At 38.3% G+C, this 26,906-nt stretch overlaps 4 protein-coding genes across 4 annotated transcripts; 3 read left to right on the forward strand and 1 right to left on the reverse strand.

The window, feature by feature from the left end:
• Window positions 1-9,622: 9,622 nt before the first annotated feature.
• On the reverse strand, window positions 9,623-11,317 carry LOC113032020 (apolipoprotein A-IV-like). The gene is made up of 4 exons (XM_026184656.1): window positions 11,238-11,317; window positions 11,081-11,132; window positions 10,607-10,757; window positions 9,623-10,489 (listed from the first exon to the last, which is right to left on the reverse strand). Exons 2-4 carry the CDS (start codon window positions 11,118-11,120, stop codon window positions 9,913-9,915), a joined length of 768 nt encoding a protein of 255 aa, XP_026040441.1. The 5' UTR covers window positions 11,121-11,132; window positions 11,238-11,317; the 3' UTR covers window positions 9,623-9,912.
• Window positions 11,318-13,718: 2,401 nt separating this feature from the next.
• apoa4b.2 (apolipoprotein A-IV b, tandem duplicate 2) lies at window positions 13,719-15,241 on the forward strand. Its single transcript, XM_026184842.1, has 4 exons — window positions 13,719-13,803; window positions 13,893-13,944; window positions 14,146-14,296; window positions 14,434-15,241. Exons 2-4 carry the CDS (start codon window positions 13,905-13,907, stop codon window positions 15,008-15,010), a joined length of 768 nt encoding a protein of 255 aa, XP_026040627.1. The 5' UTR covers window positions 13,719-13,803; window positions 13,893-13,904; the 3' UTR covers window positions 15,011-15,241.
• A 3,738-nt stretch (window positions 15,242-18,979) lies between these two features.
• apoeb (apolipoprotein Eb) lies at window positions 18,980-21,211 on the forward strand. The gene is made up of 5 exons (XM_026185512.1): window positions 18,980-19,062; window positions 19,337-19,402; window positions 19,501-19,654; window positions 19,748-20,035; window positions 20,118-21,211. The coding sequence occupies exons 2-5, from the start codon at window positions 19,360-19,362 to the stop codon at window positions 20,461-20,463; spliced, it is 831 nt and encodes a 276-aa protein (XP_026041297.1). The 5' UTR covers window positions 18,980-19,062; window positions 19,337-19,359; the 3' UTR covers window positions 20,464-21,211.
• A 3,522-nt stretch (window positions 21,212-24,733) lies between these two features.
• Window positions 24,734-25,920, forward strand: apoc1 (apolipoprotein C-I). Its single transcript, XM_026184502.1, has 4 exons — window positions 24,734-24,816; window positions 25,286-25,355; window positions 25,454-25,592; window positions 25,681-25,920. Exons 2-4 carry the CDS (start codon window positions 25,301-25,303, stop codon window positions 25,739-25,741), a joined length of 255 nt encoding a protein of 84 aa, XP_026040287.1. The 5' UTR covers window positions 24,734-24,816; window positions 25,286-25,300; the 3' UTR covers window positions 25,742-25,920.
• The last annotated feature ends 986 nt before the right edge of the window (window positions 25,921-26,906 follow it).

Raw genomic sequence — 26,906 nt, forward strand, 5'->3', positions numbered from 1 at the left:
TCAGTTTCTCCAGCCTGGATGAGTCCCTCTTTGCTGTGCTGCTCCCCCAGCACACCACAGCATAGAAAAGTACTCCAGCAACCACCGACTGGTAAAACATCCTCAGGAGCTTCCTGCAGATGTTAAAAGACCTCAGCCTCCTGAGGAAGTACAGTCGGCTTTGGGCTTTTTTATACAGGTGCTCTGTGTTGCATGACCAGTCCAGTTTATTGTCCACCCACAGCCCGAGGTACTTGTACTTGTTGACCACCTCCACCTCCTCCCCTTCTATCTGAACCGGCAGTGGACCTTCTCTGGACCTCCCGAAGTCCACAACCAGTTCCTTAGTCTTTGAGGTGTTGAGTTGCAGGTGGTTTGTGTGACTCCATGCGACAAAGTTCCTCACCAGACTTCTGTACTCCTCTTCCTGATCATCCCAGATACACCCCATGATGGCTGTGTCGTCTGCAAACTTCTGAATGTGGCATAATTCAGAGTTGTAGCAGAAGTCAGAGGTGTACAGGGTGAAGAGAAGAGGGGACAGCACAGTTCCCTGTGGTGCTCCTGTGCTGCTGACCACTGTGTCAGACGTGATGTCCTTCAGCCTGACGTACTGTGGTCTGTCGGTGAGGTAGTCGGAGATCCAAGCGACCAGGCAGGGGTCCACCTCCATCCTGTTCAGTTTTTCCTGAAGCATACAGAGCCGGATGGTATTAAAGGCACTGGAAAAGTCAAGAAACAGGATCCTGACCGTGCCTTTTCCCCCATCCAGGTGTGAGTGGGCTCTGTGTAGGAGGTACAGGATAGCATCCTCCACTCCGACACCCACCTTGTATGCAAACTGTAGTGGGTCCTGGGCATGTTGTACCTGTGGTCGGAGGAGGTTGAGGAAGAGCCGCTCTAGAGTCTTCATAATGTCAATGTCTAAAGTGTGAAACTTGCAGCTTTACTAACTGTGTGTAAAATTATACATCAAGTGAAAGTATACACTTGTGCAGACTACCAAAAATAAGAAATAAAATGAAAACCCACACACGGCCGTAAGGGGTGAACTGCACATAAAAATAAAATCCAAAATCTTAAATACAATAATAATTGTGTGTGTGTATATATATATATATATATATATATATATATATATATATATATATATATATATATATATATATATATAATTTATAGAACCTGCATACAAAGGCAAAACCTTGTTTATATTAACATTTATTTTCAGTCATATTTCACTTGTGAACCACTTCATTTGATGTTTTTACATTTCTAAACTTTATCACACCACCCTTTCGACAGTTAACACTAATGCACTCAGAATTCACAGTAGCAGCTGCCATGACACCGTATAATAACAAAAACCAATGATGCGTGTGACAGTGGTCTGTTCACCTTTCTGACACCTAAAGGAAACAATTTTATCTTGTTTTGAAACCAAGCTGTTCCACATTCTTTGAAGCAACATCCTCATTTTCACTTGTTTTGTTTTTTGCTTTTTTTGTTGTTTTTCTTCCCCTTTAGTTAAGGCATTGTATGTCTGTCTGCTTTAGAGCCATATGGTTTAGACTAGCTCAGACGTGAGGAAGGTCTCACTCAGATTTAGTAAAAATAAACAGTAAAAGTAAAATAAGGATCTATAAATATTCATCATGTTAACAGAGTTTAACATAGGTGCAAGTGCCCCCCATCCCCCCAAACAACAAAACCTGATCACTTTTTGGTTTAGAATACACAGTATCTGATGATAAAAATGTTTAGGCAGTAACAGACAAAACCAGCTCATTTTTCTGATTTGTAATCTACTTCAAGCATGGCCAATTAACAGGGTGTAAAAAGTAAACAGTAAAAGTTTACTGGGTAATCAGCATACAAAATAACTTGTTAATTATAGTCAAAGATAATACAAGAAGTTTCCTTCAAAAAACAACATAGCAATACAAACTAGGTATAACGAGCATAAGGAGAATGTTTATTATGATAAAAGGATAAAACCGTTTGCCACACACTGAGTAAGGACATGTTCAGCCTGGACAGTTGTTCTGTGAGGAAGCATTCAGAAATCGGCTGCTTTATCACAGTTCTGCTTTGTAAAATTGAAATGTGTCTAAAAGACAATCAAACACATTTTTTTACTTCCAGATTCTGACTAATCTATTACTGGCAAGAATCTAAACCACAACCGGCTGTTGGCAAAAACAGAAATATTCAAGCATTCTAACACTTTTCAGATTCAACAAATAACACGGGTTAATAACAAGGTTTTTTTTTTCAAGAAGTTGTAAAACAGATACAAGTCTGTGCCTACAAATGCCCTGCTGACTAATGTACTGTGACATGTTCTCTGTGCAGAAATGCAATGATAAACCAGAAATACTGGAAACCTCAACCTAAGGGGTACTTTTTTATTCTGCACTGAAAAAAAGGCCATGTTGGATTTACTTGATTCAATAGTGCACATTGGTTGCACACAAATGTTTTGCTTTGGCAGAAACTTAGACAAATGAGTTAATTCAACACAACTTATTCCTATTCAATAAACCTGTACATTTTGTGTTCAGAAAATGCGATTGAAACATGTTTAGATGAATTAAGTTGAGCTCTTGGAATATTTTAATCCTTCACAATTTTGTCATTTTATTTCAACACTATTCAATAACTTTTACCCCGGTACTACATGGTCACTTAAATACTACATGTTGTCTTCACATTACATAATGTTCAACAAAGTCTAGAGTCTGGTTACCATAAAAAGTGAATGGATCTGCAACAACTACAATCCTCCTATCTTTACCCTGGTTTCCAGGGCATAACCCTGAAGTGATAGGTCACCAGGGTACAGCCTGGCCAGCTCACCAGTCTATCAAGGGAGACAAACAACCATTCACACCAAATTGTGGATTTCAACCCAGGACCTTCTTACTGTAAGGAAACAGCACTAACCACCATGCCACCAATATAGGATCACCAAAAGTAGGAAAGCTATTATTTCAAGGTGTGATGCAGAATTTTCTTTACATTTTCAACCTTGACAGGTTAAACCACAATAAAAAGCAATAGCATACACGTGGTGTGTGTGTAGTTGTCTGCCTCTTATAACTTCAGTGTTTTGCTGTAGTTTGAAATCTCATGTGATCTTGTTAATTTCATGAGTTCAGCAACTAACCACTCTTACTAGATTGTGTCAGATCATCTCAACAAGAACAAATTAAGTTGTTAATTTTCATATAGATCCTACTTGATTTAATTATGTTCTACAATATAGAGTTACACTTAACTTTAATGCATGAGGCACTTGTATGAAATACACGCAAGATGCTTACATAAATCCAAGAGCTGGCCAATCCCTTTTTTTCAGTCTGTATGCCTCAAGCCTTTTGCTTTGTTAAATTATCGAGGACCCAAATGTGGTTCTAAACATTTGGAATCAGGACTCAAACATGTACTTAGAAGTAAAGTATACATAGCTCATAAAAAATGAACTTATATGTGACTGTGAATTTTCCCAAATACAAATAAAAATCCTTTGATTGTTTTTAATCAGATCTTTTGTTTAGTCTTTACAAGTGTTTCCTGCTGGATTAAGAAGACTAACATAATGGTATAGCTTGAAGACGTTTCACCTCTCATCTTCTTCTCAGCTTCTTCAGTTCTAAGGTCAAATGGTATTTGACCTTAGAACTGAAGAAGCTTCTCGGATGAGAGGTGAAACATCTTCAAGTAACTTAAAGAAGTCCAGACGCTTTTCTTTGCAAGCTTCTTTGACTACGATGACCTGGATGACTGAGAACCTTCACAGACATAATGCACTCAGAATTCACAGTAGCAGCTGCCATGACACCGTATAATAACAAAAACCAATGATGCGTGTGACAGTGGTCTGTTCACCTTTCTGACACCTAAAGGAAATAATTTTATCTTGCTTTGAAACCAAGCTGTTCCACATTCTTTGAAGCAACATCCTCATTTTCACTTGTTTTGTTTTTTGCTTTTTTTGTTGTTTTTCTTCCCTTTTAGTTAAGGCATTGTATGGTAAATGGCCTGCATTTGTATAGTGCTTTTCTAGTCCCTAAGGACCCCAAAGCGCTTCACACTACATTCAGTCATTCACCCATTCACACACACATTCACACACTGGCGATGGCAGCTACATTGTAGGCACAGCTGCCCTGGGGCGCACTGACAGAGGCGAGGCTGTATGTCTGTCTGCTTTAGAGCCACATGATTTAGACTATCCCACATGTTAATAGAGTTTAACATAGGTGCAAGTGCCTATGCTTGCCCCCACTCCCCGAAAACAAACAGAATACAAGGACAGACCACTGGCTGTAAAAATGTGAAAGGAATGAGAGATGTGCATCAGAGATAAATAAAGGCTCATGTCCATATGTGGGTTCCTGGAAAGGGGGATAATGGTAAGTGTTAATGCTGGTAATTTGCACAAACATCTCTGATGTGGTGGATGATTGTCATTACCCAGAAAAACACTGTTGAAACACCCAGATAAAATTATTTCCCTTTGTTAGAGCAAAGATAGGCATTGTTCTAGAACAGAAAGAACCCATCTGCAAACATACAAAGAGGCGACCGACTTTATTGTTTAACACAGAATAGATCTAACAGGCAAGGCCTTATTCTGGCTTTTGGTATAATTTTGAATAATAGAAATTAGAGGTAATGTTGATATGGTGAACTACCATCATTGCAAGCATTGAAATAAGTTTTCTTTTTATTTGCTGCCAATTTATTTTGTCCGCACACATTCAGTTCCAATAATCTCTGCCTATTTTCTGTGCATTCAAAATGATGTTCAAAAGAAATTATTATTATCCACTGACAAAATGTTTTACTTTTTACTTTTTAATTAACATTACAGCTTTATTCTTTGTAAATTTGATAAATTTAACTGGTTGTACTTGTTATCATCTAACTTAGTACAGCAACATGTGTGTGCATCTTAACCTGACCTAACTGCAGTCCAGAAATTTGAACCACTAAAAACATTATTTTATTTACATTTTACAATAACAACAAATTTGTATAACATTTAGTAAATAATGGTTTATTTGCTAAATAAAATTATTAAAGGGATAAAATAAGCTTTTATTAATAATTATTAATGATCCAATAAAATAATGCTTCATATCAACATCATGTGCACTTATGGTGATGCAGCTTAACCTAGTTTTGTACTGAGAATTCTAAGTAGGAGCTGTCATGACATGCAACAATGACAAAAGGCATGGCAAGACAATGACGTGCTTGACTCGGGCCTATTTTCCACTCTGAAGAATAAGGAAAATATTTTTTTTGCAGTCAAACTACCAGCATTTACGCATTCTTTTGTTCAGCACAGTCCCCAACAGTGTTGCCAGTAAAGCACCCCCACAAATCATCACACCTCCTCCTCGATGCTTCACTGTGGGAACCATGCATGTAGACCATCCATTCACCTTTTCTGCATCCCACAAAGACATGGTGGATGGAACTAAAGATCTCAAATTTGGACTGATCAGACCAAAGTGCACATTTCCACTGGTCTAATGTCCATTTCTTGAGTTTTTTGGCTCAAACAAATATCTTCTGCTTGTTGCTTTTCCTTAGTAGTGGTTTCCTAGCAGCTGACCATAAAGGCCTGATTCACACAGTCTCCTCTGATCAGTTGATATAGAGATGTGTCTGCTACTAGAACTCTGTGTGGCATTTATCTGGGCACTGCTAACTTGTGATATCTGACGCTGGTGACTCTGATGAATTTATCCTCAGCAGCAGAGGTGATTCCTGGTGTTCCTTTCCTTGGGTGGTCCTCATTGTGAGCCAGTTTCGTCGTAGTGCTGAATGAATCTTAGGACTGCACTTGGGGACACATTCAAAGTTTTAGCAATTTTCTGGACTGACTGACCTTCAGTTCTTAAAGTAATGATGGACTGTTGTTTCTCGTTACTTAGCTGATTGGTTCTTACCATAATATGAATTCTAACAGTTGTCAAATAGGGCTGTCAGCTGTGTACCAACCTGACTTCTGCAAAAACAATTGATGGTCCCAAACCCATTAAGAAGACAAGAAATTCCACAAATGAACCCTGGCAAGGCTGAGCTGTAAAGTTGAAACCATTTCAGGTGACTACATCATAAAGCTCATTGAGAGAAAGCCAAGGGTTTGCAGCAATGCCAAAAAAGCAAAGGGTATCTACTTTGAGGAATCTAAAATATAAAACATATTTATATTTATTTATAATTTTTTTCTTTGGTACAATTCATATAATTGATGTCATCAGTATGTATCTACAGTGTAGAAAGCAGTGAAAATAAAGAAAAAACATTATATGAGAACGTGTGTCCAAACCTTACCACTCGATGGCAGTGTAACCTTGTTTTAGGACAGAAAACCTTCATGTTTACAGTGTCACGTGGGGCATTGTAGTTGCTTGGAAAAGCTGTTGTTGTTGTTTTTTTCTTTTAGAATTCACAAATTAACATGACCTAAAAAAGTAATATGTAACAATGTAACAAAAGTATTAGACTTCAAAGTTTTTTAAGGAAAATGACCAAGTATGAGGTACATCTGTATGTATTTGAGTATTATATCTGTAGGCTAAGCATTTAAGCCTGTAGGAGTAATTTTAACAAATAGAATGACAGTCATGTAGAAAAGTTGTACTATTGATATTCATACATATTCTGATTTTAATAGCAGAAAATGAATTATGAACAAACCATGAACAAATAAGATTTATTACCATACCATAACAGCTTTATTTATAAAGCACTTTAACATAAAACCAGGGTTCACAAACTGCTGTACATATACAAATAGCATAAACACAATAAAAGAAAAATAAGATAAAATACAATAAATAACTAAATGAATAAAATGAAATAAAACATGTTAAAACAAATTGAGCCACCCCCTTAAAGATAGCCAAAGGCTTCAGCAAATTAATATGTTTTAAGAAGATTTTTAAAGTCAGAAAGATAAGTTTTCACAAATTACCTGAGGGGAGTCAACACCAACAGTCTGTACAGCATGAAGGACCATGTCAATAGTTTTAAATAAGGCTTGAGGCTTACAGGAATTAGCCTGCATAATAGCAGCAAAATGTTTTCTCTTAACAGTTTTCTGATATGAATTCCAGTAATACTGTAATATTTGGTATGAAAGCTGAAGTTTATCCTTCTTCCATTTACGTTCAGCTCTCCTACACTTTCTTCTGACAGCACGGGTGGCTTCATTCAGACCTGAACCCTTCAGCTTAAAGGGGGCCACCGACTGAGTAAAACCATGAGCTGAGCTCTTCTGGATCATTACATATAGAATCAGGAAGGCTGCTGTTCTGATGAAAAACAACAGAGAACTGACCAGCAGTGGATGGGTTAAAAATACCACCGCTCTGAGCAACAGCAGGAGGATTAACTTGAGTACAAGGAAGGGAAACCTCAAACAAGACAGGCTTATGGTCCAGCCATACAGCATCACAGACCTCTAAGTTAAAGACCGGTAAACCGCGAGTTAAAACAAAATCCCATATTTTTGTGTAGGCACAGACACAGGTTTTGCGAGTGTACACTAAAAGAGAGTAAACTCTAGCACACAAAAAATAGCCTAAATAGCACAAACAAACACAACAGGAACAGGGCTAGATGGCAAGCCAAACACACTGGTGCCATCTTGGGCACAGGACCAAGATACTTGATAGCCATCACGTGGGAACGGCAAAGCTAGACTGTGTACAAAGGGAGGAAATTCAAGATAGAAAGTGGGCCATACAATAAGACAACATCCTCTCGGAGCAAAGAAAACTAAAAGTCAGTGCTTTGAAATGTTCTGGTCAAAACCATGACCTGAAGGGTTCTGGACGAGCTGCCCATGTCAGGAAAACACCAGCATGGCAGAATCGAATGTGTTCCTCTAGGCTGGTGACTAGGACTGGTCAATATAAATGTTTAGTTGCATTTACTGCTTCACAAAGTGGTAAATCAAATATTTAAATAATTGATCATTGCCTCAATTATTTAAAAAAAAAAATCCACATTTAGTTAGTTTTGCTTAATATACTCTGAAAACTTGCAGAAAATGAAAAAGAAAACCCACAAAAACATACGAGGTTGTTTTATGATGTATTTATAGGGGACTCTGAAAACTTCCAGAGCTGTAACAAAACATTTCCAGCAGAGGTACAGTTGGAGGTTTAAACACTGGCATGGAAAATGTGAACATGATGATATGCTGCATACAACAGTTTTCTCATGGCAATTTCAAATGATTCTAAATTCCAAGTACTAGGTGAAATTGTTGTGTTACATTTTTCTTTCTTGTCAAGAACGTCTCTTCATAACAACCCTGCTCTAAAGCATGGCCATATTCATATGATTGAGAAACAAACGCCATGACCTGAGATCATTTCTAATGATCCAATGACATGCGATACTTCTCTTATCACTGCTTGTCAAGCAGAGAAGAAAAGGTCTAGTAACAACCTGTTATCTACATCAAAACAAAATCAGATCGCCGTTTGCTTTCGTGGTGTGCAAGGCAAGATGTGTCTTGTTCGGGGGAAAAAAAGAAAAAAAGAACCTAGTGGACTGTGTTGTAGAGTTTAATGGGAGCAGATACCAGCAAAGGCTCCTTAACAATACCTTTTGGCCATTTGACTGATAAGAGAATCTGAATAGTCCTTTTTGCTTCCCACACAAGTGCTAATGAGGTATAAAGACAGGCTGAAACACAAACATTTGTAATCAGATTTGCATTTCAAAAGTCTCACAGAGCTTTTAGAGCAATTTGAGGAGCGTGTCTCTCATTGAATGCAATCCTTATCACTAACTGCATTTAGGGAAGAATGGATGCTAAGGATTTAGATTTATTTATGTAGGACAGACCTTTAGACATACAAGTAAATTACCCATTGAATCAGTCAAAAAAAAAAAGCAGAGCAGTAGTAAATAATCAGGAAACAGATGTTTTGTGTGTGTTGTGTGTGCATGTGAATGCGTTGTTATTGTTATTGGACTCTAACCCTCCACGTTGGATGCTGGCACTGTCAGTAGGGGCAAGATAAGAGGGATAAGACCAGGCGTTATACAGTTACAACAACAGGGGTGGGGGGGTTCAATAAATGCAAAATATGTCAAATTTCATGACAATGTAAAATCCTAAATTCTTTGAATCGAAGGGATTAACTTCTTAGTCTCTTGGATTACATTGGTCAGCTTTTTTTTTCAGTTTTGCTGTTGATATATGTAATGTGTAGTTTTAATGGCAAGCACTGAGAAGAACAAAAGTGCCTCTGGAAAAACTAGAAGCCGAAACTCTTGCAGAAGCCAGGACATGTTAAGACATTGGAGTCAAAATACTTTTTGCCTCCTGGGGGAAAAAAAGAAAGAAAGAAAAAGCAAACACATGCATGAACAGACACACACACACACACACACTACTGTTTCTTGTGACCCCGTGTGGTCCCTCCATCTATCTGTGCATCACTCAAACACATGGAAGAATTCACTGTTGTGTGCTTTCAGAACCACTTCTCATCATACTTTGTCATAGTTTGTGTTGAAACAAGATGTTTCGCGATGAGATTTCTTTCTAGAGTTTCACTTTATGTAAAAGAGAGAAGTCGATTCAAAAGTTAGCCAGATGAATAATTTCCAGATTTTTGTATTTATTTCAGATAACTTAGTGAAATTACAAAAGGGTCACAGTTTCAAACTTCACAACACAATAAAAATGGAATATTTACATTTTTGATAAGTGCAGGGATTTGTTTTAATATGTTTGCACTTATCCATAAATAATGCGGTGGAGGGTGGGGTGCAAACACAATATTGTTTACAGTACAAGACAGATATTCAATTATTGTATTTCTTCAAAACAGAGGTAGACCAGCAAGTCCGGTATCTTTGAAAATGATATAGTAGATGGAGGGTGACTTAGTTTGTGTTGACAAAGGACTGGTAGAGGGACATGAGTTGGGCCTGGAGGTCTTGGGCATAGGGGTCAAGCTTTTCCTTAAGGTCTTCTGCATAAGGGGCAACCATTTGTTTCACCAGGTGCGCTCTGTGAGTGAGCTCTACATGGACTTTTTCAGTCATAGGGGCAACACGTTTTTGGAAGTCCCGCAGGTGCTGGTCCACCTTCTGCTTCAGGTCATCTGTGTAGGGACCCAGTTGAGACTGCAGATCCTTTACACTCTGCTCCAAGCTGGTCTTTAGCTCCTCACTCTTCTGCATCAGGGTGGTCCTTAGGGCTTCAGAGTCCAGGGAATCTGCATAAGTAACCAACTCTTGCTTGAGCTGCTCCACTCTCTGATGAACCTGGGTCTGCATGTTCTCAGTGTAGGGCTGGAGCTTCTCCTTGACTGTGTTTAGTTCCTGCGTGACACGTTCTCTCAACACATCAGCCTCTGTGGTAACTTTGGTGATCAGGTCCTGGGCTGCAGGCTGAAGCTGTTCCTGGAGGGTGACTGCATACTTGCTGGCTAAGTCAGCGCTTTCTGTCAGCCGGGCACTAGAGGACAGATAGTGATTGCCAGATCATCAGTGGCTTGAATGACCCCATAACAGTCATGAGGCATATGCCCATCATAGGGCCAGTCATGCTAGTGCAGTGTGTCAAAGAACTTACTTGACTTCTTGTCCAATTGGAGAGTTTCTTATCATCTGGAGTGTATCATCAGCTGTCTGTGTGGCCTTGGCAATGTAATCCCAGAAAACATCGGTCAGCACTTCCAACTGTGGCTTGGGAGCATCAGCATAGAAAAGGTTGGCATGGCAGCCTGTTGGATGGAAACACGCGTGGTGTGAGAACAGTACAGATGTTCAGTTAATTATTGCCATTGCCATTAACGTTGAACTATAATCAGAAAGTCTTGATGCATGCTCAAACATCCAGGTAAGGAAATCACAAAAAGTTGATTCTGTTCATCTGGACGTAGCGTTTTCAGTGAGAAAAAGGTTTTGTCATTCATCCAAGTGACTTCTTTAGTCTCTGTGAGAGACTCATCCAACTGACTGACACTTGGATTCTTTCAGTGAAAATGCTACGTCCAGATCAACAGAATCACATTTTTGGGATATAATTAAGAAGCTTGGAAATTACCAGAGAGCGCTGCGACGACTAGTACCATAAACACCTTCATGACTGCAACTAGCTGAAAAACAATAACAGTCTGATTAAGTTTTAAGTAGTCTTAAAAAGGTCATAACTTTTAGATTTGCCTCTTAAAATATTGTTTAAAATGTAGTGAGATTCTCACCTGCTTTGGGCTTGTGTATCTCTTGAGGTTTAGTGTATGTGTGTTGGAACAGTGCTTCCGTGTATATATACTGATGTCAGATGACAGTAATAGTTAAGAGCACAAAGTCCAGAAGTCCTTGCCGTGTTGTAACACCACTCCCCCCCCCTGGTTACTATTGTGGTAGCACTTCTGGATTTTAGTATTCTCCTAATGTGAATACATTTATCACTCAACAATAAATCTTGTATTAGTTCTTCTCTCACCCCTCTCTATAAAGTCTTTAGGGTATCATCGGCTTATTAACTGCCCACATTGCTGTTCAGCAGTACCAGCCTCTAGATAACTTCAGATAACTTTGGTATGCTAAGATTAGTGGACTTTGTATGAGGGTCAGTGTGACTTAAGTAGTATGAGATGCTTAAATGGTTTCTTAAATTGAAAACTGTGGTTTAAAAAGACCTCAAAATAATCATGTATAATAAGATTTTCTTTCACTTCTACTGAACACTTCATAGGTACATTATTTTTTAGCTACTGACATAGTGGTACCTTATTCCTTTGATTGGCATAGATACTAGGGCATGTTAAGTTATTAAAAGAAACTGTTAGAAGAAAGAGTAAGTAAATGTTATTTCCAACTCTCTGGAATGACTTAAAATTTTCATCATAACGACAAGCAATCATTAAGGGTGGAAGCATATCTGACATATTTACATGAAGCACGCAAAAAGCAATTTTCTGTAAATAAGACCTGTCTATGAGATGTATGCATAATGTTGTACATCATGAATTGTGCAAAATGAATTGACCTGCAGGAGTATTGAAAAACAATAAGGTTTAAAAAGAGAAATGTACTGCTTTTAGTGTCAAAAACAGGTAGAAACGGTTTGATATTTGAATTCCCTAATGGAATATTAAGGTAGAGGTTAAAAATCTACATTCAGTTACAATACAATATGCCAAATGTCACTATCCATAGTAAAAATGTTTTATTTTCTATAGCTTAGAAAAGTAAGTGACACCTGTGAAAGTAACTATTCTCCCACAGGTAGTTTCAGTTGATGCTGATATTGTTTATATTGTTGGTAAGACCTGAGCCCTTTATATCAGGCAGGGACAGCTCAGTAGGTAGCGTGGTGGCCCCATGATCAGAAAGTCAGTGGTTTGAATCCACTGAATGGCTAACCTGAGGTACCCCTGAGCAAGGTACCGTCCCTACACACTGCTCCCCGGGCGCCCAATGGCTGCCCACTGCTTCACAGCGTGAATGGGTTAAATGCAGAGAGGAATTTCTCCATTGGGATCAATAAAGTATACTTTCTTTCTATTACTATTATATGACTTCTCTGTGCAGACTTCTAGGTCTGCACAGATAAGACCTAGAAGACAATGACATAGGTATCACCAACAAATCACAATATACTGTTTAAGTAGCTGTTATACGTTCACCAGTAGTTTTATTGGTTACCCAATTTCTAGTACTAGATTGGATTCTATTGTACCTACAGAACTGTCTTAATTCCTCATGGCATATATTCAACTGCTGGAAACATTCCTCTGAGATTCTGGTCCATACTGACATGAAAGCATCACACAGTTTCTCCAGATTTGTTGGTTGTGCTTCCATGATGCAAATCTCATGTTTGACCATTTTCAAAAATTGATCTATTGGATTTTTGGACGGAAACGTTAATTTGTACTTTTGTCGGACAATTTTTTCAGCTTTATAAATAGTCAAACTGCACTCACAGTACTTTATAGAGGTACCATTTTCAAAAAAAAAATTCTGGTAAAATTGAGATTCAAGTTTCATACACATACACTTGAGAAAAAGAGAAGAACAACAGGGAAAAATGAAATAATTAATACTCGGGACTCCAAAGTGGTTTCTGGCAATTGGACTATGGCATGTCTGACGTGAAACAGCAGTTACTTTGGCCTTCACAAGCTGACAGTGCTCAAGTCTGCTAACCTTTGGTCAGACTTACACATAGGCCTGCTGAACACTGCCCTGACACAGAAGCAGTGTTGCTGGCAAAATGTAAAACTAAGAGAGACAATAAAATACCTACTGTACACGTAATCAAGTAGGACAACAAAGACATTAAAGCAATAGACTCTATCTGTCTTGGCAGAGAGTTATCACTGACTTGGAAAAAACCTATCAGCTAAGTGATTACAGACTAGCCTGTGTGGGTCGGTTGAGGTTAGACTTATGGATTTTGTATCACTCTAACAGTGGTCAATCATCAAAATACAGCATTCGAGTAGTTTTTAAATTTAAGACAATAGGTGTTCTTGGTTTTTTCTTGTTTTTTAATGGACAACTCACAAATGATGACTAATGTGTACTTGTGTATATTGGGGTATACGCTCAGTGTGTATTCGTGTCAAAGAGGCGTGCTGCATGGATTATCTGGCACAAGATGTCAGCAAAGATAGCTGAGTGAGGCAAGGTGACAGCAAAGCACTAATGTTTGGACTTTGTGATCATTGCTGTCTGCCTTGCTATATAAGCCTCAGTTCCTCACCAGTTTAATACAAGCACTACCAAGTGGACTTACAGATACACTAACAAACTCAGGTAAGATGGAGAGCTAAAAGAATCTTTCTTTGACTGTTAACTGTGTTGTTAACATGCTGTGGTAACTAACTGGTCTTTTCTTGTTACAGTGTCTAAGAACCATGAAGGTCCTTGCTGTGCTCGTCCTAGCTGTTTTCACTGGTGAGTATAAGAAAAATCATTATTCTACTATAAATTTTGGCTCATGAGAACATATATACATAATTAGCAACTATTCCGCTCAAGATAAAGAAAAACGTTGGTGATCAGTGAATGTGACCTGTATAAATGTCAAATCCCAGTGAATATACAAAGCTGAAATATCTGCACTACTCTGAATTTATTCATGTCTCCATTAAACAGGCTGCAATGCCAACCTTTTTTATGCTGATGCACCCAAGCCACAGCTGGAGGTGGTGACTGATGCCTTCTGGGATTATGTTGCCAAAGCTACACAGACAGCTGAAGAAACCGTGAAGATGATTAGATCATCTCAGTTCGGACAGGATGTCAGGTAGATCATACAAAACTTGCTAATTATGTTAACAGACAACAAATTATAGTATTGCCTAAAATATTCAGGATAAGCTAGAAATATAACTGCGCTGCCTTGTATTCACTAGCTTTTTTTTTCTTCTTATTTTAATCTAGTGCCCGCCTGACAGAAAGTGTTGATGCTGCCAACAAGTATGCCGTCACCCTCCAGGAGCAGCTTCCACCTACAGCCCAGGACCTGATCACCAAAGTCACAACAGAGGCTGATGTGTTGAGAGATCGTGTGATCCAAGAGCTGAGCACAGTCAGAGAGAGGCTCGAGCCTTACACTGACAACATTCAGACACAGGTCCAGCAGAAGGTTGAGCAGCTCAAACAGGAGGTGGCCACCTACACAGATTCCCTGGACACTGAGGCCCTGAGGACCACCCTGACGCAGAAGAGCGAAGAGCTAAAGACCAGCCTGGAGCAGAGCATGAAAGACCTGCAGACTCAGCTTGGTCCCTACACTGATGACCTGAAGCAGAAGGTGGACCAGCATCTGCAAGACTTCAAGGAAAAAGTGGCCCCCTTGACTGAGCGGGTGCAGAGTCAGATTGCACAGAGAGCCCAGCAGGTGAAAGAAATGGCCACCCCCTACGTTGATGAGCTGAGGGAAAGGCTGGACCCATATGCTCAGGACCTCCAGTCTCGTCTCACCTCCCTTTATGAATCCTTTGTTAAAGCCAATTAAGTTAACATCCACCTCACATGAAACAGAAAAAAGTGCATCTAAAGTGCATCTAAAGAATTCCAAATACCAAGGACATGTTCCTGGTATCTGGAATTTAAAAAAAAATCAGATGTTGTTTGATATATTTACAGTTTTAAAAAAACAGTTGATACATACAAAAAATATGTGTTGGTCTGTGACCACAAACAGTTTTCATATGTTGTAGAAAATAAAGTGAAAGCAAAACTATAATTTCTGAGCCTGTTGTCTTATTTGAGTCAAGGTGATGTTAGATAAGTGTGGGTACCTGGAAAATATATTTCTTTAAACTTTAACACAAGAAGTAACTAGACAAAATTAAAAAAAAGATTTGTATCATGACCTAAGAGATTTGCGGTTTGTTCATGTTAGTTGGCTTTAAAAGCACTTTTTTCAGGACTGGTGATTTGATGACTCGTTAGTAGCTATTATAGAAAAGTTTTCATGCTATAAAGTACATAGATCTGTATGAGGTTTTACTTGTAGATTTGGGCAACTTGGACAGCTGGAAGGAAGCTTGTACATTGTCATTTAGCAAAAATCACTGGTTAAGCTTTCTTGTTTGTTCAGTAGCTGCTTGCAAAGGTTTGGCCCACCGGCACACCCCTGTTAGATAAAATTGTGGGTATTGGACAGGGCATGTTCAGGTTTGTTTCTGCAAGTCTGGAAGTTCATAAACATCTCCAGCTCCCACTTTGTTTTCGCTTTTGTGCCTCCATCCCCGCTGCCAGATTGCTCCCACGCTGCCTTACCCAGTGGCAAACAACATTCCTCTGCTCTGCCCCAAGCTGTCACAGACTCTCCACAATGTTACTCTCCAAGATCAGCTAAAGTTTACAATATTATTCTTACTATTATTAAAACATAATATCTTGGTTTAAGAAAAACTGTATGACAGTGGAAGAAAAAAATAGGAGAAAACAAAAAAATGTTTTGAGCTCCTGGCTCACTTTTAATTTTGTTCACTTTGACACAGAATTCGGTTGAAAAAAAAAATACAACATAGACAAAAAAAAGGCTGTGTCATTCTGAAAAGCACATGCTGGTACATTTCACATGAAGTGCTTTCAGAATTAAATATGAGGGGGGGTTAACCCCTCTCTGAAGAACTGCACTGGCAAATTGTTCAAAAGTGCAAGAATGACTTTTCTCAGTGTAAAGCTCCAAGAATTACTTCAATAACTCATTTATTTAATCAGTAGAGGTAATTAGTGATTGGCAGCATGAAAGTATGAAAATGTAATTATCTTTCTAGTGATAAATAAACAAATAAATAAATAAACCTATTTCCCAATAATATCAACTGACTTTGTTGGTGACCAAGGATGAACATGTTGCTGTATGATCTCTGTTGCTGGATCCACATATGAGGCTTTATTAATTTAACCTGAAACACTGAATGCAATGTTGGCTTACACTTTCACTCTCAGAAGTCTGCAGTGTAACTTTTGGTTATGGAAATTCTGCTGTTGCAAGCATTTGATTCGAGTCAGCATGCTACAGTCATGCCACTCCCCCTATCAGGGATTCAAACCACAGATGTTGAGGTTGTGTGGGTTGTGTGGTTTTATAGCTTTTAACGTGAAAACAGGCATTAACTGCAGTAACCTCACTGACTCATCTAAACAGATGACTGCCTATTTAATGGAGTGAGATCATCCCAACCAAAAAGTCAAATTCCTTAAACTTTATTCAAGTGAACAACATCAGGGTTACTTTTGTTCAAACTGTCTGTTGCTGTGAAACAAAAAAGGAGAAGCCGTTACAGTAGGGATGAATGTGCCAGATGTTTTATTGTATTACCTCATAGTTCCTCTTGTTTCTCTCTCTTTCACTTCTCCGTCTGTCTTGTTGATCTTTGTCCTGATGGCATGGCAAAGTTAGGATGAGACTGAGTTCCTGCAGTCTGGCCACTTGTTACACGCATAGTCAAGATGGTCTATTTTTTTCTGCAAGAATAGTCACAAAGCCTCTTGTCTGTATTTGTAATCACCAAGATGAAAATAAGTCTTAGTAGCTAATGTTGGAGACTGTTGCATACAAACTGTTGAACATGCTCCTCATGGAAATAAGATCCCAAATGTTGCATGACAATGTTTTTGGTAGTAAGTTGTAATTACTTTGTGTTTGAACAAATGAACTGTAGTTGAACATACAGTATTTTAGCTTGTGACTCCTGCAGTGACATACACTATACCCGTTTTTGTCTTGGAATAAGGATCAAAAGGTCTTTACTTTAGCACAGCTGTACCTAAACCTTGACTTCATGACTTCTTTCTTCTCATTGTTCTCCCCTTTTAAGGAGAACAAAGGATTTTTCAAATACCTCTATACAGACTGACCTCTTTGGGTTATCATGTTGTAATGTTATCACGTAAACATGTTAATTACCTGACCAAACCCATTTGAACTTTGGCCCTAATTACAAAAGAGAAAAACCAAATGGGCTGACAACAAAAAAGACAAGGCCCGAAGGGCAAATGTCATTATACGTGGGCAGGAGTGAACTCATCCTGCAACTTGTTCGGCAGAAATATGTGAATTTTATCAAATGTAACAATAATAATTCACAGCCAATGCAACAACAAACCTTTAAAGCTTTTAAAGCAATGTAAATGCAGGAAAAATATGCACAATGTCCCATGACTGTTCTGTCCTGCTGCTAAACAAATATTTGGTGTTTAACAAGCAGGGGTAAGTAACTTCTTTCTACACCAAACTTCCTCTGACTTACACCAGTTTCAAAATCCTGGAAATTTTCAGAATACAATTGGTTGTGAAAGCCTTCAACATAAAACCCATGTTTTATTTTTTTCCTCTGTCACATCTGTATAATTTAGATCTTTTGCTCAATATGTTCACTTTGTTCATTGGATTTATTACCTGTAATCCTTCTTTTGTACAGCGGGCATGTTGAGGGTTACCTAATGTGTCCCCGAGTCTGAACATGCTCCTCATGTTGGGGTAACGCCTTCTGGCACTTACTGGATATTTGTTTTATTTTATGTCTGCACGAAAAAAAAAAAAAGATTTAGAAACTAGAAAGTGGAAAATACATGGAGGTGCATATGATATGCAAACAGTAAAACCACTCATACTATATTCAGTTGAATGTGAGAGCAGGATTGTCATGCAAATGTGCCATGTGTTTGGGGGTTGCATGTCTATATGGGGTGAAAAGGTGAGGTGTCAATACTGTCTGTGTATTTAGATTGAAATGCATCTGTGAAAGGCTGCTTTACATCCTGGAGCCGAAACATGAGGATTTGTATTCAGGGAGCACATGGTGATAACATCAAAGAAAACATGCAAAGTTGTGAACAGCCTCCTAAGTTATTCAAGCATCTGTAACAAACCTACAATGAGCACTAGAGGGGGGGGGGGGGGGAGACTATTTGCCAAATGGCAATACTGCAATAAAAAGGTTAGAAAAAGGAAAAACATACAAGTGATTTGCGAAATAAACTCCGATGACGCTATCTAAAACTTGTGTTTCTGCATGCTCACAAACGGTTTAATTGTTTTGGCAACTGTTCAAAACAATTAAAAACGTATGAGTAGGCTACTTTAATAGATTGTGTAGGTTATGGCTTTATTTCTATTTCATTTTGCACTAATAATCTATACGTCAATAAGGGCATTAAATCTCTGACGGAGAAACTTTTACTCTAAAGTTTTTATTTTTTATTTCTTCAGATACTGCTTTTGCTAATAAATCTAAGAATAAAAACGTGAAAACTGAATAATGTGACGAATATTTGTCGTTGCGTTGAACGTGGAACTTTTACCCCGTTTGTTCTCGTGACAACCAGATTGCTCAATCCCCCCTCCAACAAAGCACACCGTTTAGGTTTCGGTGGCACGTTAGGCAGAAGAAAACATGATTATCTGCAGACAAATCAACATCATCATCACCATCGCGCGAGCGTGCCCGCGCGATCGCTCTCTGCGCAACACGCGCAGAGACAGCCTCCCAGGGCTATAAAAACCCCCAGTCACCAACTAAAGAGCACGTAGGAATCTCAACCTCACAGGTGAGTGAAAGACGATAGAAAGAACGGAGAAACACGCTGTCCTCTTTTGTTTGATGCCAAGTCTTAGAAATTATGAAGTTTCACTTTAGTTATTGGCTGAGTTTACTTTTGCACATATGTGTTAAACGTAAAACTCGCGTTGTTTTTTTTTTTTTTTTTTTTTAATTTCCAGTCCATATCGTAGTTTATAAAAACACAGTAAATAGTGTGGAAGATGCAAATGTAAATGTTATTGTATTGCTGATTTTCTGAGCGTTCCTTATGCTTTTCATAGGTGTATCTGACTGTCTAACAACCATGAAGGCTGTAGCCCTGATCCTTGCTCTGGCAGTCATCACTGGTAGGTGGATTTACTTGCTGGTTTAGTATTTATCAGTCACACTTTATTATATTTGAGTTACTTTATTTATCCATGCTTTCTATGTGTGCCCATTATAGGCTGCAATGGCCGTGCTGTTCGCCAGGCTGAAGCCACTAAAAATCCATGGGAGGAAAGTGTGGATCGCTTCTGGGAGTACATTGCCAAGCTGGGCCAAAATGCTGATGGAGTTGTGGAGAACCTCAAGGCCTCTCAGCTCAGCAGGGAGTTAGAGTAAGTGAAGCTGAGCAATTAATCAGTACTTTCCTTTGTTTTTTCTTGCACTGAACTTACATTGATTAGTGTTTCTTGTTCTTCTGCTTCTAGCACTCTGATCACTGACACCATGGCAGAGCTTGAAACATACAAAAATAACATTCAGACCAAGCTGGTTCCCTACACTGAGACCTCCACTGCCCAGCTTTCTCAAGACGTTCAGCTTCTGATCAACAGACTGCAGAAGGACATGCTGGATGCCAAAGAGCGCGGCACTGAGTATCACAGTGAGCTCCAGGCTGTGGTGGACCATAACACTGGTGATCTCGAAAGCCGCATGAACAACTTCATCCATAAACTGCAGAAGCGCCTCAATAAGGACATTGAGGAGATTCGCAAGTAAGTTGGGCAGAAACTTTTAGAATTCTCTCTTGCGTTTAGAAATATAAACTTTAATCGAACCATTCCTTTCTTATTTTAGCACTGTGGCCACCTACATAGGTGAGATCCAGTCCCGTGCCTCCCAGAACCTGGATACAGTGAAGGAGCATGTTGAGCCCTATGTCCAGCAGGCCAATGACAACACCAATAAGAAGCTGAGTGACATCACTGCTATGTTGCAGACACAGGCTGAGGGCCTGGGTCAGCAGCTGGAGACCCAGGCTGAGGGCATCAGGACCCAGCTGGAGGCCACTGCAGAGGAACTGCGCACCTCAGTTCAGGGGAAGATTGAAGAGATGACAGAATTGTTCTCCCCCTATGCCACCAAGATCCGTGAGCAGTTTGAGGAGATTGTAGACAAGATCAAGGAGTCAACCACTGCCTAAAGAGAGACTCTGAAAGTGGTAGATGGTTGGTGAAGTGGCTACACTGCTGATTTCTTTACACCCAGGTAAAATGAGAAAAGGAGAAAGTTGCTGATGATCTTTACACTGAGTGTTCTAGTGTTCAGGATATGGGGGTTGAATAGAGAGACAAGGGAGGATAAGGTGCAGAACAGTCAGCAGGTGTGTTCTTCCTTCTGCACAGTCACCCTTTCTTATTTTCTCATTGACTCCCTTAATCAGTGAACACAAGCACCACAGTCAATAACAACCTTTCTTATGCAAAAAGACAACAATTATTTGTAATATCCTTTGCTTTTCTACTTTGAATTAACTGTTATATCGGTCTATTCCCACAAGTTTTTGTATTCAATTTCTACATTTTGTTTGGTTATTACCGCAGAGTTTCAGCTTGAGCTTGAGATTTCATCCCGTTATCCTCCGATGCACATAACAACAATGTCTTTCATTTCAATAAATGCAGTGAACAACGATCTCGTTTCTTCTAGAAGTGATACCGAACCAACAAAAATGAGTCCTGTTTATTGTTGTTTCTGTGTTGCACTTCACAGAGAAATGGATCGTAAAATTACTTGATGCAAATAATCAGTGAGTAAAATGTAACACCTGTCTGTACTTCACAAGTGTGGTTAACATGTTGTATGCCCACCATGCTGCTCTCTGTAAGTGCACTTTCTTTAACTGCAGTGTGCTGAACAGTGCTGAGTAAATAAAGAACCTAGAAAAAATAGCTCCTTTCACTGTTTTTCTTATCAAACATTAATGAGCAATCTATTATTTAACTTTGGGTTCAGTTACACCTGATGAGTGGAAACAGCTGATGCTGTTGGTGACTATTTTAAATAATTACATTACTGCTTTATAATGTAGATGAGATGCAATTAATGCTTGGAAACTGGATTATTTTGCATAATGATGCTATGGCATTATAAAGTATAACATGTCTAAAATCATCTATAAAAGAATAGCGGTCTTGATGGCTTTTACTAGTAAGATTATCAAGCCATTTAAAAAACGTAGCGCCCCTGTGCTGCTGTCACATTGTTACATTTGGCAGTGGTTACATAAGACCATGTGAGTATTTATATAATGGCTTATATAAAGCAGGGGTTAGCACTGTTGCCTCATGTTAAAAAGGTTCTGGGTTCAAAGACCAGCTGGGTCATACTGTGTTGCTTTTCCTTGTGGTTAAGTTTCTTCTGGGTGCTTCAGTTTCCTCCCACAGTGGAAAAACATGCTTATTAGGTTACTTGACTAATCTAAATTGCTCATTGGTGGAACGCATAAAACATGATGACTTATATGTCTCTACTTGTCCATTTTGTGATTGACAGGTGACTTCTTCCTGGTGTAAAAGTGTTAAAAGGGATGGGTTCAGTTCCAAATCCCCCCACCTACATCCTCCATAGCAATCATAATGGATAAGTGCAATAACAAGAACATTTGAAATTAAAGCCAGGCTCCCTGTCTGTTCCTCTACTCCACCATAAGCATCAGGATTCTTTTGGTTTGCCTTCCTTGTTCAGCCACCCCCTTACATCCCTTAGTTTACCCTTTTCTAGTCCAAACTTGTTAAAATCTCCCTTGAGATTCCTTTCTCTTGATCCCAGCAGGCATTTGGGAACATTCTGTGCCACAGATTAAATTACCATTGAGGTGATGGTTATCTTGCCTAAAATTTATTTTATAAGTAAACCACCACCAATATAGAATAAGAGACTTTGACATATATAGAAAACTGCTTATTTTTTCCCATCTTTCCCCGTATTTTGTCCAAAACCTTTTTCAACTAGCGGTTTTAGTAGTGTAAGAGGATTTTAAGAACAAAATTATGTTTTTTAACTTCAGTTCAAAGGCACCATTCACAGGAAAAAAGGTGGCTTTGGCTGTCATACGCTGGAAATGGTCCTTTAAATGAAAAAGGGTAAAAATGGCTGTTTAAACACAGCATGATTTTCTCTTTGAAGTTTGAGCCCGAGGCCAGTAGGGGACACCATTTGTCCCCTGTTCAGATTTTCTTCTCCACTTGAATCCAGGAAACACAAAGATGCAGCTGTGTTTTCTTTATTGGGAGAATAAGTAAACTATACGTGCCACATAAAGAAACATAAACGGTGCTTCGAGAGCACACATTTTTGAGGATTAAGTTTCTGCAGTCGCGACACAAAATGACTTTAGAAATTTCACATTATTTGATAAAAATACAAATTATTGTGAATACAACCTGAAATTAAAAGCAATACAAGAATAGTGAAACACAATAAAAGGATTCTTGATGAGAAGTATAAGACTTGTCCATGTTCCTGCCACACCAAACGAAAAACTTTGATAACACTCTACTTACTTTCCCTGACTTTCTACTTTACTTTTTTTTTTTTTCAAAATAATCATCAGGTCTCTCTGATACAGAAAGTTATATCTATTTTATTCTGTGTTTTTTTCCCTGAATTGACTAGATTTAATCCGTTTCTTTTCTCTTCAAAACATGTTTACCCTTTCTACCAGTGCTAAAGGGCATTGAAGAGTGACTAATGATATGACTACGTGTTTATCCTCGGTGAAATCACTTCTTTCAGGAACCAGGGTTTATTTGGAACAGACAAGTGAAACTCCTACAGTACACAGTCAACTGTGTTAAAGGATCAGTCATGGATGGTAAAAACAGGAAAACCACAAGCATCCTGCTACCTCAGCAATTCGGCTCTGTCTGCACTCTAAGTGCTAAGAATTAAAGGAAAAGAAGAAGGGAAAAAAAGCAGGTGCTATCTAGCCCATGACTGCTAGTAACCCCAAAAACATCCCTGCAGAGATTTTACCTCCTTTTAAAACCCCCACTCTTCTCACCATCCTTTTCACCTTCTTCAGAGCTGGCACACAACATCAGTCACCACAGGGGCCTTGGCCAAACACAAAAACAGCCCTCCTGTAAGCTTGTTATTCCAAATTGTGAGCACACAAGACATGCACTTTCACGCCCTATGCCTCCTACAATTATTCAAGAGGAGTTTCTGTGCACGCAAGCTCAAGCTCATAAATAAGCCCACCAGCCACTCCATTACAAAAGAGATGGAGATGCTGAGGCATGTTAAGTCGTATTTAAGTCAATTAGACCAGTCATCATAGCAGTAACACCTTATAGGCCAAGTCATCAGCAACAAATGGACATTGGCCTTTTGCATCAGACTGCTTGCTGTGAAAACAAAATGTTAAGCAATGAGGTCTTTGAATTGGTAGATGCAGACTTCCTGGCTCTAACTCGGCTCATAATAGGGATTACTGCAGTTCATTCAACTGTACTGTTTTTCCGGTGCAAACTGACAAATTGGAGCATGTATAGTTTTGTCCACTTACTCCTCTTATAAGCAAGGGGAGGTTTGTATAAGACAGATATGAAAAGAAGAACTTTATCTGCTGCTTTTGACTTTCTAAAACCAAACAAATAACAAATGATGTCATGTTACATCAATGTTAATGTTCATTAGGGTTGAGCTATTATGACACTATCCGTAGGAGTAGAGGTGGAAAAAAAGTTGCTGAACAGTTATTTAATGATAGCAGTTAAGGTTTGCTCCAACCTCTAAAATATTATGTAATATGCAAGAAAAGAAAGAAAAAAGGACATTTCAGAGAAAGTTTGTGTTAAAAAACGTGCACCATGTATCAAAAGCAGGCAGATTTAACCAGTATTCATTGCAGTCTAGTCACCCCACATTAAAAAGTATTAAAGGCAAAGTGTTTGATACAATTAAACATTTAGCCAGAGCTTCAGGTCCAAAGGAGGTTCCAAATGGTCAGTTGGTGATGATTATATCACTATTGAACTATTGTTCTTCTACATCATATCTCACCTTATCTACTAAGCTGCTGTTTCTGCCATGAATGCACATATCTTCATATCCTTGTGATTTGATTTTTTCAAAAGTATATATACACATACTTATATTGTCTTTATGCTTTTCAATGTCTCTCATGCTTTTTTTCTGAGTACTACCTGTAAATAATAATTACACATAATACATCACTTCATGACTGTAATCTAGAGTCTCTCTCTCTCTCTCTTTCTCTCTCTCTTCCTCGCTCTCTCTCTTTTATCACCGTGGTGGATATCACACAATCTTGCTGCATAATAAATTTGAGCACGTCTCTATTACAATCAACATATCTTCATGTAACTCATGTGCTGGTCAATAAAAGGGGCAGAGACGACTCAAGGTCACCACTCGTACGTGTTGTCTGGTGTTTGCGTCACTCTCCTAAAACCAAGCGCTTATAAAGAGGGACGCACATAGGCTTTTAAAGGCACTTGATTTTTTTCACTTCTGAGACAAAAAACAGGTATGTATATTTTTTTAATTTATATATATATATATATATATATATATATATATATATATATATATATATATATAGTATTTTATAGGACTAAAAAAGAATCTTTTGAAAGTTTATTAAAGATTGCAGAGACATGCACTTTAGTAGACAAAGAGCATGAAATAATTCAAAACCTTTGTTTGTTTGTTTGTGTTTTGCGTGTGTGTGTCTGTGGTTCTTTTTGTTTTGTTTTGTTTTCTTTAATAAAAATATCATGACCAAATGTGCTTTATCGGTAAAATGGTCAGTTTTTTAAACTCAAAGTAGAGAAATAACGGACGAAAAGTAAAAGGAGCTGTCCAGTCACCTTGGTGCTGACATGCAGAGGCGCAATTTTTAAAGAAAGATAAACGTTAACTGTTTTCCACTTTCATTAGTGATCCTCAGCAAATGTGTGAAAAAAGACAAAAATCTCTCCCTTTTATATTCTCAGTCATTTACAGCAAAAATGAGACTGTACCTTGCAGTTGCCGTGCTGATGCTGGCTTTTGTGGCATACACAGGTAGGCTACTTGGCCTTAAACATATCCTGTTCCAGTCATACTGTTCTTATTTCACATGATGCAAATTTCCCTCTCTTTGAATATGCCTCCATCTACAGAGGCCCAAGACGATACCAGCTTTACGGACAAATTTGACAGGTTTGGTCAGAAATTGACTGAAATTGGCCAGTCCCTCGCTGAAAAAACTAAGAATGCCTTCGATGATATACACAACAGCGAATTTGGAACCAGCACCAGGTACTCTAACATACAGGGAATAAGAAGATTTATTCATATAGGCACACACACAATTCAACGTCATCTAACTCGTGTTTATTTTGCCCAGGAACTGGTTCTCAGATGCCTTTGAGAAGATGAAAGCCAAATTCGGGGAAATGAGTCAGTAGAAAAGCGGACAGGAACCTGTCGCTAGCCAGCAACCAGCCTAAGATACTCACTCTGCTCGTGGGTGGCCGATATTTCACATGTCATGTTGCTCTACACAGACTAAATAATTATGTTACCTGTAAAGAGTGTAATCTTTTATTTTTTTTTTTTGAAAAGTGCAATAAATAAATTGCAAATATTTTAAAACATAAATTGTGGGTGATCCTCAATTTGTGGCCATGCAAAGCAAGAAAACATGACATGACGTGTGTGTGTGAGTGTGTGTGTGTGTGTATGTATTGTTGTATTCACTGATTAAAAGAGTTCTTGATTGTACTGTGGCATTATAGCAGTAGCATCTTGTAGGTCAAGTCAACAGCAACAAATGGAAAAAAAAGGGAAACAAGACAAAAAGGACAGTTTGAGCAAAGGAAACAAAAAAACATTCACGTCTGTTAGATAAACTGCTCAGCATTGTAGTAAGCACTCAGTTAATTTAAAAGCAATCATCTAACATGTAAGTAATGGCGATTGCATATTTCAGCAGAATGATTTTTTTCCCATTAAAGTTTTACTGTTGCTGATGCATAAAAATAAAACTTACTTTCCCCTTTTATTAAGTATGTGTGTGGTACAATGAGACTTTTAAGTTAAAAAAAAAAAATTTATACAATTGCAAATGTTTTTAAGTCAGACTTCTCAATTCTTGAATCAATGAACAACAGAAGTTACAATAATGCAAACAAACAAACAAAAAAATATTTTCAGATACAGTCTGATCTTAACAATTTACATAATCTTTACAAAGACAAATTTTTATTCAGTATTCAGTGCAGTCTAGTCATTAATTATTAAAAAGCAGTAAATCACTTTTTCTTTTTACACAGTTTGAAATCTTGGCCACCACTCCAGATTTTAAGGAGCTCCCAAATAGCTTGCGTCAATTGTTAATAATTATATCACTACTGAAATATGTTATTTTACGTAATGAACTGATCCCTTAGGAAAGTACATATCTAAATATATTCAATATACAATTTAAATTTGATAAATATTTCTGTTTTTTTAATCAATGCATACATTAGAATACATTTCATTACAATTAATGTCGTTCAGAAAGTGCTGTAACTAAGTTCATAGATTTAATTCCTCCACTGTTGCCATGTGCCAACACAAGCTACGTAA

Source organism: Astatotilapia calliptera, chromosome 11 (genome assembly GCF_900246225.1).
Source record: "Astatotilapia calliptera chromosome 11, fAstCal1.2, whole genome shotgun sequence".
In the NCBI taxonomy this organism is placed as follows: Eukaryota; Metazoa; Chordata; class Actinopteri; order Cichliformes; family Cichlidae; genus Astatotilapia; species Astatotilapia calliptera.